We start from the raw sequence: 17,433 nt of genomic DNA, 5'->3' as shown, positions 1-17,433 counted from the left end.
TGCGCTAAGCCTCAGGGAGTAAATAGGAGCCTCGCTTTGGAGAATTCTTTTCTAATCCGTAGTTTCGTTTCTGACTTGAGAAAGGCTGGTAACTCATTCCACTTCTTCCGAGCGGTGCACGTGGGAGCAAGAGAAGAAAGGGTGTTCTAGTCTCCGTAATTGAGAGTTGATTTCTATTAGCCATTTCTCCTTAGACTTTGATTACGTTTTAGGAGTCTTAACTTGAGATTGGTCATTTCAGGTAAAAAAACGTGTTCTTGTCTAAAGAAAATAGTTATTGAGGGTGTGTTTGTTATGATGGAAACACTATGGAAAGGAAAGGAAAATAAGAGTGGTCCACCTTTTCCATAGTTTTTAAGGCGTTTGTTTACCCATGGAAAGGAAATGAGCTTTCCCATATGGAAACAAAATCATGGAAATGGAAAAGGTTTTGTGTCCTTAGCTAACCCCTGAAAATTTTGTGGAAAGGAAAGGAAAGGAAATAGATAGATAGGGACTTACTACTAATACACCCATGACCCAACAATACAATTATTCCTTTCCATAGCTTTTGCAAACAAACATGATTATTCCTTTCCATAGCTTTTGCAAACAAACATGATTATTCCTTTCCCCAGTTTTTACTTTCCCCCCAGTTTACCAAACACATATCATTTAAAATTATTTCATTTCCATTCCATTCCATAGTGGACCACCCATTTTATTTCATTTCCTTTCCATGAGTTAAAATTTAACAAACACACCCTGAGTGAAACAATGTGTAGCTTCTTAAGTGAGCAAAGTACAGGGGATAGAGCGCTAAAGAGAGAAAGCAAAGAAAAGAAAAAGGGATCTGAATGTTGAGAGATTGTCCTCAGGCTGAGGAGTGTCCAAGCAGGGGGGAGCTGGCTTTTGGTGCCCAATCTTAGACAATGGGCTTAAAGCCCGATCCGTCTCACTGTTACACATGGCAATGACAATACAACACTACAAAATTTTGAAAGCCATTGGTGGTACTGGGTATTTGGTATACTAGTGGGGTGGGGGTATTAATTGGATTACTTTGGTGGTGAATTGTTTGACTTAAGAATTTTATTGGTTAAAAACATAAAACCTAGCACATATGTAGTGTTCTTATTTCTATTACTATACTCGGAGTTGGTTTGGAGTTCTTATTAATTAGTTTTGGTTCTTTTTTATTTTGAGGATTCTGGTTACATAAGAGAATTCACTTATAATGTAGTTTATTCTATGTTCATGGATCTGAAAATATAGAATTGAGTTGTTCAGATTGGAAAACCAGTTAAAAGTTATGTATGGATGATTGTGGGTTATTATTGCATCATCAATATTTGAGAATTATGACTTATGAGTGTGTTTCTCGAAATTGTCAATATGTCCATTTCACCATATTAATCTCAATAATTCTCACCTAAATGTTGTCTGAGCTATTTTATTTCTGAAAACAATATTTAATTTATAGTTAGAGCCAAATACCATATAAATACAGGCAAAAGAGAGTGTAGCTGAACTGGGGAAGACGAAAGCCTTATTTACAAATTTGAACCAATTAAGGTATGCCCTTATAGGTATTTTGAGATTAAACCATATGTTATGATGTCGTTGGTTGTGTTATTTGTGCTGGTTGAGAATTTGATATGATGGGAGGTTTGAAACTATTTGTGGTGAAGGTTCAGTGGGGACAATTTGCATGAACATAGCAGCGACACATCTTATATATTTGTACAACCTAAAATATACCGGCCGTGAGTTTTGAATTTTAGTTCTTAAGTTTTTCTTTGTTACCATCCACGACCATTTGTGGTGTTTCTTTCATTTTAAAGCTGCAAGATTACATCGCCCTCTTGAGATCAAAATTATATGTTAGTACTTGGTATGGTTGAGTTTGTTGCTAGTGAAATAATTAGTTTGGTCTTTTATTTCTGTTATAGTGTTTGCATGAACTTGAATTTTATTAGTGTTAGTTTTAAGAATGTGCCTCCATATATTTGCTACACAACACTTTTACATTTTAATTAGCATTTGCATATATTCGTGTAATATTAGTATGAATGTCTTTAAAATTCTTTTAATAACTTGGATTTTCTAGAGCATGGACATTTTCTACATCTTTAACGTACTAATCTCTCTTTATTAAATTGTGAATTCCATATTTCCAGGACTACTACCTTTAGTGAGATGATACTGAAACACTGAAGTCGCTTAATACATAACTTTTACCTCACATGTTAATGTTAATTAGTTAAATGTGCGGGGAATGCGTTTGTATATGATTTAAATGGAGAATAAATAAAATGTATCTATTTGGATCGTGCTTTACAAATGGATTTTGGTATGTGATTCGACATATACTATGTTCTTTGCATGGTGTATATTAAGATTGGAACAGATTGTAACCTATGTATAACCTTTCGTGTAGTTTCTATATGTAATAACGTCTTCTTGGTGAATGTTGTTATCTTCTTTGTAAACTATTATGGTTTCTTTGTTGGATTGATTGGAAAATGGATGGATTTGGATGAAAGTGCATTATGACAGGTTTCCCATTTTTTAAAACGCTAAAAACACAAAAGAGGTTATGTCGAAATTTTGAAAGGAATGATTTGTTTTGAGATGTAGTATTCGTCTAATATGATTTGTTTCGAGATACTTTTCATTTAGAGTTTATCTCATTCAATAAACTCTTTACTTTCCACTAATTATCCTCTCGTAAAAATTTGAAATTGAGTTAACGAGGGAATAGGCTGAGTCATCAATGAATTGGCATTATCCTTTGTTCATATATAAGGTGTCATAAAGATTCACCTATTAATCCATCAATCAATAATCAATAAAAGTTTGGAAGCTCATGAAGGCGGATCTTGGCTTCTCATTGCATGCAACTTCAATATTCATAATCATCCCCAACCAAGGGGAATTGAGGATCTCCTTAGCCTAAATAATAATAATTATGTAGTTGTGTGAGATACATAGGTTTATCATTACAACTAGTGGTTTTTTGTTCAAATATATGATTATATTATGATTTATACATTTATTGGTTTTATTATTGCTTATATTTTAACCTATCAAATGAATCATATTAGCAATATAATTTGATCAAATTTAAGCATGTTGAAAATTGTCATATGATCTAAGGAAATAGAATAATGGATTGTCCGTGTGTTGTCATGCATGTGTATATAGAGGGAGAATAAAATTGATGGATTGTTTGAGGTTTTGTTGATGCTTATATAGCTTGAAAAGGGATGAATAATTTGAATATGGTAATGGTGAAGATAGCAACATCAGTTCGGTGTATGTAATGTGGTTTATTGCATTTGACTTAACGTTTGTGGCCATTTCTAGATAAATATTGCTTAGCTAACCCCCCACGTGTTACATACTTTATGACTAGGGAATCAAAATTCAAATAAAGCATTCACGCAAAAGTCAATGTGAGGTTATATTTATTACACTTTTGAGATGGCGTAATGTATTTCAATGCAAACCTAATATTTTTGTCATGTTTAATCATCTAAAAGCCCACGTAATATATATTTTTTTTTTATTATTATTATTAGCAAGCCTGTTTTAAATTAGATCAGTAACTCTTTGATGCTGGCGGGATTCGAGCCCCAGACCTCTGATATCATCACCTAAAGGTTTTCCCGACTTTGCTGGTCGGCACCAGCAAAAAAAAATGTGTAGACAAGCCTGTTTTTAAAGAGATCAGTAACTCAATAGTGTGTAGCGGGATTCGAACCCCAGACCTTTGGTATCATCACCCAAAGGTTTTTACCAACTAAGCTAGAAGACACTTACGAAAAAATGTGTGGGCAAGCCTATTTTTAAAGAGATCAATAACTCAATAGTGTGTAGCGGGGTTTGAACCCATACCTCTAGTGTCATAATATTTTGGCAAGTATGTTTTTAAAGAAATCAGTAACTTGATAGTGTGTATCGGGTTCGAACCCCCGACCTCTAGTATCATCACCCAAAGATTTTACCAACTAATCTAGAAGACACACAATATCATTAGACCAAGTTGGCAAAAATATTGAGATTTGTATCAATTATAATATGGCCATCAAGTCTCTCAACTCAGCAGACCTTTGACAATCTTGAAGCTATCTTTTGCCAAATCATATAATTTCTACATAAACTCATTCTCGTCACGGACTAATCTCTCACTCTCGTCTCTCTAACCCACTCCAAATTAATCAACACAGACCTAGAAAACACAAAGAAGAAGAAGGTAAATTTTGTGTAAGTTTTATTCCTATTACAAATCTTGAATTCAGTGGACTGATTACCGAGTTAATTTAATAAGTTGGAGTTCTTTGAATTGAAGTATCCAGTGATGGGGTATAATTATTTTAGTGATACTTGATGTTTTTTGATAGTTTTAGAACTTGGGGTGTTTGATATTTTTTCGTTTTCATGACAAGAAGTTTGTGTAGTGAAAGAACAAGTGGTGTTGTTATGGCTGTGCAGAAATCATAAGAAGAGTGGCCGGCTATTTTGTCTCCTGAGCAATTTGGGCTTTTGAGGGCAAAAGGGACTGAGTAAGTTTAACTTTTTTTTTTTTTTTTGAGCTTTGGGGGTGTTTTAATTTGATGTGAATTTTGATTTATCTAGAATAGACTCACACATTTTGCATAGCAATCTTTCAAATCCATTCTTGTGCATCATTTCGATGAAGGAATAATGCACTGTTAGTTAATTCCCAATGTCATGGATGGGACCAATTCTGTTACGGTGTAATTCAGATTTCATTTTGGTTAACTTGCTTTAGAGCAAGTTGTTGGGGACCAATTCTGTTACGGTGTAATTGAGCTTTCATTTTGGTCAACTTGCTTTAGAGCAAGTTGGCCCTTCCTACTACTTTCCTTCAATCCACGGTGCTCGTTGTCGTCGAAGAAGCAGCACAATAAGAGCCGCAAGTGGCAACAAGAATTACTACTCCTCATTGAATGTCAGTAGAAATGCAACACTGCGGGAAATCAAGTTCTCTTACTGAAAACTTGCTCGTCAGGTACAATTAATTAACAATCATCTTTTCTTTGCTGCCATGCATCATGATCTCTACGTGTTTGTGTTTATGTCCCAATATGTTTACTACTTTGTACTATCTTTGCTTGCATTCCTTCTGCTGTTTTACTCTTTGCATCACTATTAAGCTTCCTTTACTATTATGTATTTTGCTTTGTTGAACACAGTATCATCCAGATATGAACAAGAGCCCTGGCTCTGAAGATAAGTTTAAGGAGATCAGCGTTACTTACGAGGTGCTCTTTCTTCTTCTTCTTTACACTTTTCATTGTTCTACTCAAAATTCATCCTTTAACTCGGACTCATATACTCTCTTCCAACTCACTCAAGTACTAATTATTATTTTTTCGTCTCATGTCTTAAGTTTTACTCATACTACTTTCATTTCCTTTGTTTTTCGTATATTGTAATGAAGCCTTTATGTAGGTTTTATCAGATGATGAAAAGAGATCTTTGTATGACCGCTTTGGTGAGCCTGGTGTACAGGGACAACATGATGGATCTGATTTCAATTCACAGGGGTAAGAGCCCATTCAAAAACCACTCTGTACTTTCCCCAATACCTAAATTTATAAATTACGGTAATAAATTCTTTTCATATTCAACTTCGTTACGGTACACTGGAAGGTAAACAACTTTCATATCCATGTATTATAAAATTACAATCAGGTGGACACTTTTGATGTCTTTGATACATACTTTGGAGAATCTGGTTCATTTTTTGGAGGAAGCAGTTTCAGAAACAATCCCAACCAAAGTCCTGATATCTGGTAACCCTTCACTTATCATTTATCGAACCTTCATCTTTTAACAGGTATTTTAATTCCTCTCTAATTCATCTTGAAATGTTATAGGTATGATCTGTCTTTGAGCTTCGAAGAGTCAATTTTTGGAGGACAGAAGAACATTGAAGTTTCCTGTTTTGAAACTTGTGATCATTGCAATGGGAGTGGTGCAAAATCCAGCAGTTGTGTAAAATCTTGTGTGGATTGTGGAGGTAGAGGAGGGGTAATGAAAAGTCAGATCACACCATTTGGTGTGATGTCACAGGTAACTTATGAGAGTTGTAATATGCAGATTTTTCACGTTTATTTTTTTCGTAAGGATGTTGAAGTTTGTTCCTGTGGTCCCATCACTGAAACTGGCTTGAGTTGCGCAAAATGAAGGGACAAATAGAGACCATAAGAGACAAACATAGGAGTATCAGTAATTAGACTGTATAACATATGCCTGTCAAAAAAGTAAAGACACGTAAAGAAATAAGATTAATTAGACTTTGATGGTTACTCTCTCTGCTGGTGGGTAATATTGGTAGAAGCAGTATAAACATATAAAAAGGCAGCCTTCATACCACAGTCTAATACACGAGTAGGTGATTGGAAAAGACTAGTCGAGTAACTATGTAGTTACAGGTTTTTCTCCTATAAGATGAAAGTTCCAACACAACTGTTGCTTAAATATGTCCAAATCAATTTTCACTTTATTCGATGTTGTTATTCGTGTTATTGAACCTTATTAAACTCTTGCTGTGCTATAAAGGATATCTTGTTTTTCTACTCTAAATGTACTCCCAATATAGTTAATATGTGATGCTATTCACAACATTGAAAATTTATGTTATTTACTCAACTTTCTCGTATATGTCATGTGTTATCTAGGTGTCCACTTGTTCAAAATGTGGTGGTGAAGGAAAAATAATAACTGATTATTGTCGAAGATGTGATGGGCAAGGAAAAGTGCAATTGAAGTGAAGTATCAAAGTAGTTATCCCACCTGGTGTTAATGATGGAGCAACAATGAAGTTCAAGGAGAAGGGAACATTGATAAAGAAAGGTTTGCATTTGAGTCCTATTCTATGATTCACATCATCATCATCATGCAAATGAAATAATTAGTAGAAATCACCTAGAGCGACATTCTACCCTTCTTAGAAGCGGACCAAAAGAAAATTATTGAGGATTTAGATTCTTAACTTCTAATCACAAGTACGGATTTGCTACCCGAAAGTTCTAACGGTGTCAATTATTTTCCTAATGATCTTATTAACTTCATGCAATCCAATTCAAAAATCTTCACAGAGTGACCTTCTTCCCTTTACTTGAGGATTGCGATAAGTACTGGGTTCTCTGAAATGAGAGAATACCACATTATATATTAAGTGTATTCTGAAATTGCACAAGTGCCCTTTGTGCTATTACATGATGTACACGTAAAGTGCTACTACATATAAGAACACTAACTCCAATAGTATTGGTACTTCTAATACCTTCTCTATTGCCTTGTCATTTATCAATTATTTCATTGCAAAATAAACATTTATCATATTAGATTTTTCATGGACCTATATATTTTTATGTATATTCTCTCTTATCTGAAGTGTTAGTAAAGGGTGCACTCAATGCCTTTTTATGACTCTTTGCCGTTTAGGGTTTAGGGTTGTTGATTGTAATAATTGAATGATAGTCAATGTAACCACTTATTTGCTGATGAACGCTGGTCACATGATTTTCTTGTTCTAGGGGCATAGCAGGTGACCTTTATTTGTTCGTTAATGTCAAGGGAAAACATGGAGTTGGGAGGGAGGGTCTTAATCTTTACTCCAAGATTAGCATTGATTACACTTAGGCTATACTAGGGACTTTTGTCAAGGTAATCTGCGTTCATTTCCCCCCCGTCATGTCCTATAGGACAGGCAAGTAGTTTTATCAGTTTAATAGAGACAAGTCAGTAATTGTAGTCGAAATGGATGTAATAGCATTAGGGCACGTGTCGGGTAGAGAAGTCAGAAAATCTCTTGGATCGGGTGCTTAAAAAGAAAGAAAAAGGATTGTAATAGTTAAGAAGGCGGCTCTAGTTTTCAAGGAAAACAGAGATAATTTTAAGTGTTCTTTGTTTTTGTTCCAGTTACGATTTTCTATTCACGACTTGGTTTTTGGTTTATTGTTACGATTTTGTGGTCTCAAGAATGTCAATATGATACTGACTTTATACATAGTTGGAGTGGTAATTGATATGGCCATACGAGGGCGTTAGCAGTGGTTCTAAGTTTCAAAGTTCAAGTCTTACACTCATAGCAATGAGAATTGAAATGCAGCATTTTTTTTTTTTTTTTTTTTTTTTGCTAAATGCAGCATCATATCTTGTTGAATGGATATTTTTCGCTCTCTAGCTATATAAAGTAATGGCACGATTGATATTTTGTTCAGAACATGCACCATGAGTCCATGATGTATAGGCTATCATTTATATAGAATTATAGATGCTATATGCAGATGTTCATGAATAAAATATGTTTATGCATTCTTTCATCATAGTGATGGGGGTGTTTTTTTTTTTAGAGAGCTGGAAGCCATAGATTGTGGAAACAAATTCTTTTGGACGATGTGCTGCATAGACTTACCCATCATACGACAGAGATTGTATGGTTTTTGCCCTTTAAAGAAGGTAAGTTATTCTTCTACACCTTTTAATAAATTTTGTTTATTTCTTCAGATGAAGTTTTTAAAATTTGTTTTTGAATTGGGTTGGATATTTGGTAAAAGGAAACATATTTCTTTTGGTATGCAACAAACTTGAGAAATGTGATAGATAATACTCATGATTAGAATCCTAGGAGTCAAATGAGTGTTATGGGAGACAAGAAGCTTCGTTGAGGCCTCCCAAGGGCTTAAAATTCAAGGTGGGTGGTTCAGAGATTGAAATTCAGATTTTCAAAAATCACATGGTGGGGATTGATTGTTTTTGTTCCTTTCAACTTATGAAAGAAAAAGGTTATTGCATGTGTATCAAAACTCCATTTTTGACGTTTGCACTTTGCACCATAAGGGTCTTTCAAATGATTGAAGAGTTGATTAACACATACACCCTCTTTGGTGGTTGTGAAACATCTATATTCGATATTATATTAGCATCTATTATGCTATACTTATGGGTCTTATGTGTAAACATAAAATTACATGCTGTCTTCTTAATTCTTCTGGTTTATTGTCCATTTTCATGTTAAGAACAATGCGAAAGTACTTTTTGAATATATATTGTTCCATGTCGTTATGTTCTTTTCCAGAAATGATATGATACATGCTTTAGTGGGACTAAAGGTTTTATTTCTTGTCTTGTTGTGTATTTTTTTTGCTAGTTAAGTTGCTTTGTATATTGTAGAATGGATTAAGATAAGAGAAGATTACAAAGTTTCCTAGAATGATTCCCAAGTTTAGTGTAACAATAAGTAGACTACAAGACATTTAATTTCTTAGGCATTCAGGAAAATCTTAAGTAAATAACAGTAGGGTCCTCCCACATATAGATTTGTAGGGGTTTCTCTTCATACAAAACAAACACATCTTTTTGCAATTTTGCTACCTGTTTTGCAGCAAAGTTGGCTTCTCCATGTATGTATATCATACAAAACTTGAGTTTCATCCGACATAGCTTTCACATTGTATCAATCTCTAGTTCCTAAGGGATCATAATTGAACCGAATGCACAACCAAAGAGTCAGACTCTACCCACACTGATACTCACCCTTTCTCTATAGCAAGTTCAATATTTTCAAGTATAGCCACGACCTCAGCTCGAAACTTACTAGTAACCCCCAATCCATTGCTCCCATCGTCCCATTTTTTTGGTTTGTTGAGACCATTTTATATGATATTTTTTATTTAGAATTAGATAATTGGAAACACTACTCATTTATTATATAAAGAAAAGAAGTGAGTGCACATCCTCAAATATAGATCAATTCAACTTTTCGAAGTGAAGGAAATTCTTCCCTCATTTTTTTTTCGAACTGGGTGTCCGGGCTAGCTTACATGCACCTCAACTAATCCCGGGGCCCTGGTTGGAAATTTGACCAGGTACTGCCTCACCAGTGGCCTTGAGGGGAATCGAACTGGTGACCATTGGAGAGCAAACCCAAGGCCAAACCAACCGTGCTACCCCTTAAGGTAAAGCTAGAAAACTGTTAAAAGAAAATCAGTATATTGCTTATTCATGTTTTTCCTAATAAGCAAAATATATTAATTCTTAAAACCAAAAAAGATTACAGTCCTACCCCAAGGCCTCATAACCACCCCCACCCACAATACTACAAGTGCAGTAACCAGTACAAACCAACGAGATAACACCTATGACCCAAACCCCAGTCTCTGCATTCTAGCTCCCTCAGCTTAGAAACTGGAATCATAAATCAGTGAATTTGGAACTGGAATCATAAACCAGTGAATTTCCAACTGGAATAAAGTAAAAATGTCCCTTACGTCACGGTGCAAAATGACTAGATTATAACTCCTGAATCCTGATATTAGTTAAATTACAAAGTTGTTCATAATTGAAATGAAAAACCAGTAACAAGGTCCCATAAAAGAAAAAAAAAAATCGTTGCCCATCAACAAGACAACTAGACTCTCAAAACTAGGGCTGTCAATGGATTCCCTGGATCATAGTGAGGGTGATCTAAGATACACTCTGATCCTAACACAATAAGAACTTGTAGTTTGTACAATCCAAATACAATCTGATCAAAACAGGATCAGAATCTACAGATAAGCATAGCTCTGAACCAATTTTTTACATATTTATTTTACTAAAGAGAATGGGTCAGTACAGAGTGGATTAAGGTTGATTTGAATTTGATCCCTTAATGAATGGACAAATTCACAATAGATCCAAATCCGAGCCAAGAGCCAAATATGTTGATCCAAACCAAACTTTACAAGATTTGATTTATGGGGCCACAAATTGAAACAGTGTACCACATTACCCACTACTGAGGAATTTTAAAGAAGATACATTATAACTTTCCTTACATTAAACTGTTCACATTCAAAAATTTGCGTGTACTTTTGAACATATTGGCAGACTACTATAGTTTTCTCTATAAAGGTTATAAATAAAGCGAGTAGCTCTCACGGGTTTGCAATATTTGCATTAATTTCTAAGTGTGTTTCTTCCTGGTTATGGATTCTTCTTCTTCTTTTTTCTTTCTTTTTGTTGTGGATTGAAAAATCGATCTTCTCTTTATTCAATGGTGTGTAATTTTCAAATCTTAGAGTGTTACTGCAGTTCTTTATGGATGTTTGGTAATTCTTACAATTTCTTTTCCGATTCATTTCCAGATGTGATTGAACTTACCCAGTGTTTTCATATGCTCATCACTATAGATTGAAAAGGCATTTATGGACACGAAAACAGGAGAAGGGGAGGAGCCACACTGTAGTTTGAACAATGACAGAATTAGCAGAAAAGCTTATTTCAGAAACTGCTTCGTCTAAATTCAAATTTTTGCTAGGAAGGGTAAAAGCAGAAAAACAATTGCCATCTGATTCCAAGCAACAACTTATCAGTAAAAGATGCATACAGCAGTCGTTACTTCAAAGTGAACACATAGCAAACCATAGAATCCCCAAATATCTACGTTTTGTAAATCTGGATGAGAAATTTCTCCAGCATTGCTTGGATTTGGTAGAATTTAGAGCAGCCAACTCTTTAAGTATGATCTGTAGTCCAGCAGTACCATGCAATGTTGCTGTGAACCTGAGGTCTTCAAAGCAGGTTTTCTATGACAACCATTTGGAGCCACATCGAAACATGAGAAGAAATAGAAGTGATTTGGGTAATTTTGTTGTTCATTGCCCATCAGCAACCCAGAGTGGACAGTGGATTTTGAAAACTGTTGATGAGAAAGAGTGTGGGAAAGACGTATTGAACGATTCATTACTTTGCCATTTGGGGGCCTTAGGTAGTAATGTGATGGGGAGAGTGGGACTGATTGATGTTAAAGGAACAAAAGACTCCGGTTTTATGAGCTTTCCTTCTAGACCCAGTCTTAGGTCACTGCAGAAGCCAGAGATAGGAACATTGTATGTTGAGAATCCAAGAAGTGGATTGAAATCATTAAATAAACACATTTTTGCTATCTCAAATGGTGTCTCTACATCTTCAGACCAGTCATTGTCTTCCTCAGCCACTTTTTCTCAAGGTACACTTCAGCATGAGTGGGAGAATGGAGTTCCGTACTTTAAGTACTCGGTAGATGATCAAAGAGTAGTTTATGTTTCTAAAACTGTGGAGTCTGAATTTTCTAAAAATATGCCTCTTGATTGTGTATATTTATTCTATAAGAAAAAGGTTGGTGGAAAGGGGAAAAGGGAATTTGTGATAAGTCATTGGATCTTGTTGGAAAGATGAATGTAACAAGTTCTTTGACCCTCTGCGCAGACTCTGACAATTCGCAAGTGATGGAAACCCAGTGGGTTTTATTTGGTGCTGATGCAAAAGAGTTTGGGAACATTGCATGTTCAGATTATATCCTTGGCAAAACTAAAGTGTCAGTAAACAAAATGGTAGATATGTTCAGGCCAAAGCATTTGCCCAAGCATAAATCCTGCTCTCAATTTGGTACAGAAAGCTATGTGCGTGAGCATATTTCTTGGGAGGCAGATACATCAAGCAATGTTGGTAGGTTGGGTGCCAAGATATTTCAAGCAGGCCCACCTAATGTTGAGCTTGCTGCCGTTGTTCTAAGAGAAGAAGCCCATGACAGTCATCAAGAAACAGTAGTCGGAGGTTGGGGATTGAAATTTCTTCAGAAAGCACGGGTTGGATGTGCTAATACTTCTCAAGTAGCACCTGTTTCTTCCGAGCCTTCACAGGAAAGTAGACTTAGAGATATGGGTGATTGCTCTACAAGCATGAATGTTATAATTCCAGCTGGTGCTCACGGTGGCCCTGGAACCAGAAATGGCGGTCCATCTAGTCTTACTGAGAGATGGCGGTCTGGTGGACATTGTGACTGTGGCGGTTGGGATATTGGCTTCCCTCTTACAGTTCTCACCAGCCGACCAAGCAAAGAAATATGAACTAATACCAATGCAGAAGGGGAACACAATTCGCTAGATCTAATAATAGAGGTAATTCCATCTACCTATTTACTTTAGTCTGATTTCATTACTGGTGGATGGTTTCCATAATCAACTTAGAAAAGGTAGCTGCTGGTTACTTATTGTGCAGTTTTCATTTATTTCTTAACCAAAACTTCTAGTCTTCTTTTTGATAGCAAAGAAGTCTGTCATTTTAGAGAGAATTCACAGCTCAAACATATCCTAGTTTCAAAATAATCAAGTCATGTCTCATTTGGATAAATGTAAAAAAAAACTATAGCATTGACAAGTTGGCTAGAAAACCTATCGTGCTATCCTTTTATGTGCATGAACTTGTTTTGGGAAATATGTCTAGTAATGAACAAGGAGTTTCTTAAACTTTTCTTGGGTGTTTTATATAACGTTTGCAGCATACTTTTAGATGGTGGTTTTGTTTAGATCTGACGTGAATCTTAAGATAGTTTTTGGAGGCCCGAAAGTATATTAAAATCAGTTTTTGAGCAATTATGACTTATAGGTTTATTGTGCATCACTAGGGCTGAAACTTTATATATATAAGGAAACCAACTGCTTAAATCATTTAAAAATAGGTACAACAAGTTCCAAATATCCCCACAAATATATATATATATATATATTTAAATGATTTAAGCAGTTGGTTTCCTTATTTGTAAACATAATGAGATTTATACATTATTGTTTTCGAATTCTCTTTATTGCTAGAGGAATTTTATACTTGGATGTCGTGGAGACTGTTTTGTGCTCTAGAGTTCCAAGGTGAGTTCTAGATAAGTTCTCTTACTGAAATGGGACAATTATATCATAACGAATGTTAGTTGAACTTGTTGGAAATGTTTTCATTGTGCTAGTGTTGGATATGCCCTGGGGATTATATATGATGTTTTGAATATGAACATTATCTAAAATGAGAATAATGATTATTTTGAGCACGGTTCTGTAGGGCAATTATGTTTTTGGTTAAGAGCTACGTAAGGCTTGATTATAATCTTGAAAGATTGGATACGTAAGCAGCCTTATGTAAAGGTGTAGCCGCTATAGTACATATTATATATTTAGTTTTTGCGACCGATATATGTGTGCAATGGATGTAGTATCTGTAAATAAATTTGTGTTTTACGTATGAGTCAAAAAACTTTATGTTTCTACTTAAACGAGAAACTATCCTGTGAGTCTCGGAAAGTAAGAGGAACTACTGGTCTTGATGTAGGGTTAAATAGTATTGTTGTATGCTTTTAAACTGTTTAAACTAAACGGTGGTCATGTGGTATTATATTTATATGTGATGGCGATCACGCTTGGATTTTGTAGAAATTTAATATTTATTAGTGGTGGTGTTACCACGGGAACCTAGGGGTTCCAAGATATGAAAATTGAAATAGATAAAACTTATATGGATATTGAACAATGGGTATTGAATGATATACCCATTGATATTGATATTGATATTGATATTGATATTGATTATTTGATATTGATTATTTGATATTAAACGATATTGATTATTTGATTAAACGATATTTGATAAAGCTTGTATTATTTGATATTGATCATTGGGTATTAAACGATATACCCTCTTGGAGCTTGTAGTGATATTGGTTTCACTTTAGTTTTATTTTGATATGATTCATTGGTTCCTTGAAAATAATTGTATGCTTGTGTGTAAATTCCTAGTCCGCTATAACTCGTTTGATATGAAAGTCATGTAATGACTGATTTTATTGTATGAAAATTCCTCTGGTGAATCTTCTGGGGTGTAGTTAACATGGTAAAATTCTTAGCTTGCTTGATCACGAAATTCCTTAGCTGTATTCCCCGAGGTGTGATTATATATATTAGCTCAAGTGTGGTTGTTAGCCCAAGAGTGGCTGTTGTGATATTTATGATATGATTTAGCGTGCGGATGCATAGATCCAGCTCTCTTAGCGTTCTGTGAGCCTGAGTCGATATCACAGCTGAGATGGTTCCCTGTTACTGAGAGTGGGAGCTGGTTATGCGAGAAGACACAGATGGATATATGTGTCAGTCACAGCAGTGTGTAGAGGTGACTATCGTGGTCGCGACTAGGGATATTTGTGTGTAATATTATAATGAATTCAGATATGTAGTTAAGTGTGAATTTTTATAAATGTTAACTAGTTTCACTTGTTTAAAATATGTTTTGTAGAATGGTAAGTATAGTAACCTTCTTGTAGGGGTGTACCATATAAAGATATTTGAACAAGGTAAATCTATTTTATTTGCTGATTAATTTTGAAAAAAAAAAAGACGCCTCACACTGTATAGAGGAACTAACTGTCCTGATGTAAGTTATATAATGTTTTTAGTAGACGTACTAGAGAAACTAATGCCTTCCGAGGGAAGGAACTAAATTGTCTTGAGGCGTGAGACTTACTTAATTGTTCTAGCATTTGTTGAGACGGTTAAATAGTTAGGTTGAGCAATGAAATATATATTGTTATGATTTACAAGTTATGACAAGATTTAAGTTTATGAAATGTCGAAAATACAGAGGAGATTCTGTCGAAATTTTTGTAGGATTTTTTTGTTTTTGTTTATTTTGGGTTTTGCTTGGTTGTCTCGTATCACGTTCTGAGTTTCGTAATGATTGTAGATGTCATGTGTCTTTGGTATTCAGGCATTACAAAATTTGGGGCGTGACAGATTCCTTTCTAAGATGGCTTGTAATTCATTGTGATTTTCTTTCCCTCTAGTTCTTTGTTTTTCTGCAACTAACTTCACTTTTTTTTTCAACCTATGTTTTTGGAAGACTACATGAGGCATTGCTAATCACAATGATTGAAATACAAAAAGATAAACGAAAATTTGAGCATTGAAATATGAGGGCTAATCTTTTTCCTTATAGTGGGGAGGGCTAATCAAAAGGGGGGAGGGTGTCTAAATTTAACCCAAAAAAATATTGAGCTAAAACTTTCTATGATATTGTGGTAGTACTTTTTCGGGTTGCTTATTTCAATTATAATTGTAGCGGAAGCAATTTATTATATTGTTAAATGCGTTATGTGACTATTCATAGTTTTTGATAATCTTGAATCATACAAGAAACTTATGTCATTACATAAAACATACTTATATTTACGACATAATACTTGTTAAATTGTTATATATATTGATCTGGCATGGGGATTATTTATTGGCTGCAGATATCAAGGCATCATGCTTTTGTTGATGAACGTATGTTAACTCTCTGGTCTAGTCGAGTTGTTGGTAGGTTAAATTTCCTAGCCTACATCTTCATCACTAGAAGCTCAAGATCTTATGGTCTTTTGTGTTCTCCTTCATTGTAAATATAACACTTTATAGATTGTGCCATTGATTTTTAGTTGACGATTTTAAAAATTAGAGATGTGTTGTTCTTTTTCATCCTTTTACAGTTTAATTTGGTGTGTTTTTTCTTATAGCAGTTTGAGGCATCTAATGTTATTACATGTTATGAACACATTTTTATCAATATCACATTTTGTGTAGTATCTCTAATTACTATTTTGTTGTGGTGATTAATTTGGTTATTTTAGATCTTTGTGTTTCTATTCAACTACTTTTTATTGAATGCAATTACTCTTTTACTCTTGATGATGTTAGTTCAAATACTTGTATAACCATATTCTAAGGATTTTATTTACAAGTCCGTTATGGATTGAAGCTGCATACCTTAATAATTATTATGATTGGTATCCAACAGTCCTGTTTCTTCATCTGGAAAAAAAAATCTCGTTGGATCATTGATCTTGGGGTGGGTGTGTGTGGTGGGGAGGGTGGGTGTTGGGTTGGGTCTAACACTAACAACTAGTAATGGGGGGTAAGTATAACTAACTAACCCTTAAAAGAATGTGGATTGGTTATATAGAGTTTCGATGTTTATTATTGGCTGAGTAACTTATTTGGTTTAATTGTGTATCTCGATGTGGTGGAGGTGGATTTGGCTTTATTTACAAATATAAGGATTTAACTATTGTGAGTGTTTCAATAACTGGGCGAGGACAAGTGACGTATTTCGAAGTTGATTTATTGCGGAGAAAGCTGCAAAAGAAGAGTTGCACCAGATTGATGATAGAAGTATACTCAACATGCTACAATTACATCTTTCAATGTGTAATTAAGCCTAGATGGGGCAAGAACCAGGAAACTAATTCTCTTTAAGCTCACGTTTGGAGTGAAAACGATTCCTCTTAATATGTTGTGGTTATGACAGAACATGTAGCATACATCGGTGTAGTTTTTAATCATACATGCCCAAATTCTAATGTCATTTCATATGACATACTTAAGTTTATGAGAAAATAACTAGCGTGACTTTAAGTATGATGAATATATTGTCATAAGTTTTGCTACATGAGCAACATTATAGCTCGAGGTGATATTTATAATCCCAGTATTATCAATTGTACTTAGATTGATTTTTTCTTGGTAAAACAATTTATTTATTATGTGTCATAGCAATAAGGGCAGTTGACATTAGAATATGCCCATTTTTGTTTCATTA

The 17,433-nt window shown here is 34.7% G+C and overlaps 3 protein-coding genes across 19 annotated transcripts in view; all 3 read left to right on the top strand.

The window, feature by feature from the left end:
• Positions 1-2,323, top strand: part of LOC147494872 (ABC transporter G family member 39-like) — a 21,380-nt gene extending 19,057 nt beyond the window's left edge. Inside the window, exon 7 of the mRNA XM_086569357.1 lies at positions 2,160-2,323. The gene's annotated coding sequence lies outside the window, so the exon portion shown is untranslated. The remainder of the gene's footprint in view (positions 1-2,159) is intronic.
• Positions 1-6,198, top strand: part of LOC147494871 (chaperone protein dnaJ A6, chloroplastic-like) — an 8,558-nt gene extending 2,360 nt beyond the window's left edge. The window contains exons 2-5 of the mRNA XM_086568270.1: positions 5,202-5,270; positions 5,461-5,555; positions 5,889-6,084; positions 6,139-6,198. Of these exons, the coding sequence (XP_086424396.1) occupies positions 5,202-5,270; positions 5,461-5,555; positions 5,889-6,084; positions 6,139-6,198 (420 nt within the window). The remainder of the gene's footprint in view (positions 1-5,201; positions 5,271-5,460; positions 5,556-5,888; positions 6,085-6,138) is intronic.
• LOC147494870 (uncharacterized) lies at positions 4,033-17,433 on the top strand. Of its 17 annotated transcripts, none has more exons than XR_015200260.1 (13): positions 4,033-4,237; positions 4,477-4,547; positions 4,845-5,017; positions 5,202-5,270; positions 5,461-5,555; positions 5,704-5,804; positions 5,889-6,084; positions 6,693-6,867; positions 8,373-8,478; positions 11,193-12,010; positions 12,250-12,941; positions 13,635-13,688; positions 16,094-16,427. XR_015200260.1 is itself a non-coding variant. In XM_086569347.1 (11 exons), exons 10-11 carry the CDS (start codon positions 11,257-11,259, stop codon positions 12,888-12,890), a joined length of 1,395 nt encoding a protein of 464 aa, XP_086425473.1. In that variant the 5' UTR covers positions 4,033-4,237; positions 4,477-4,547; positions 4,845-5,017; positions 5,202-5,270; positions 5,461-5,555; positions 5,704-5,804; positions 5,889-6,084; positions 6,693-6,867; positions 8,373-8,478; positions 11,193-11,256; the 3' UTR covers positions 12,891-13,289. The 17 variants fall into 17 exon arrangements, 1 of the variants encoding a protein (XP_086425473.1); XR_015200263.1 differs by lacking the exon at positions 13,635-13,688 and adding an exon at positions 7,554-7,683; XR_015200270.1 differs by lacking the exon at positions 13,635-13,688 and adding an exon at positions 7,554-7,683 and having other exon boundaries at positions 11,148-12,010.

This window comes from Coptis chinensis, chromosome 6 (genome assembly GCF_015680905.1).
Source record: "Coptis chinensis isolate HL-2020 chromosome 6, ASM1568090v1, whole genome shotgun sequence".
In the NCBI taxonomy this organism is placed as follows: Eukaryota; Viridiplantae; Streptophyta; class Magnoliopsida; order Ranunculales; family Ranunculaceae; genus Coptis; species Coptis chinensis.
Note: the sequence above shows the minus strand (reverse complement) of the source record. Positions and strands in the feature narration are given on the sequence as shown.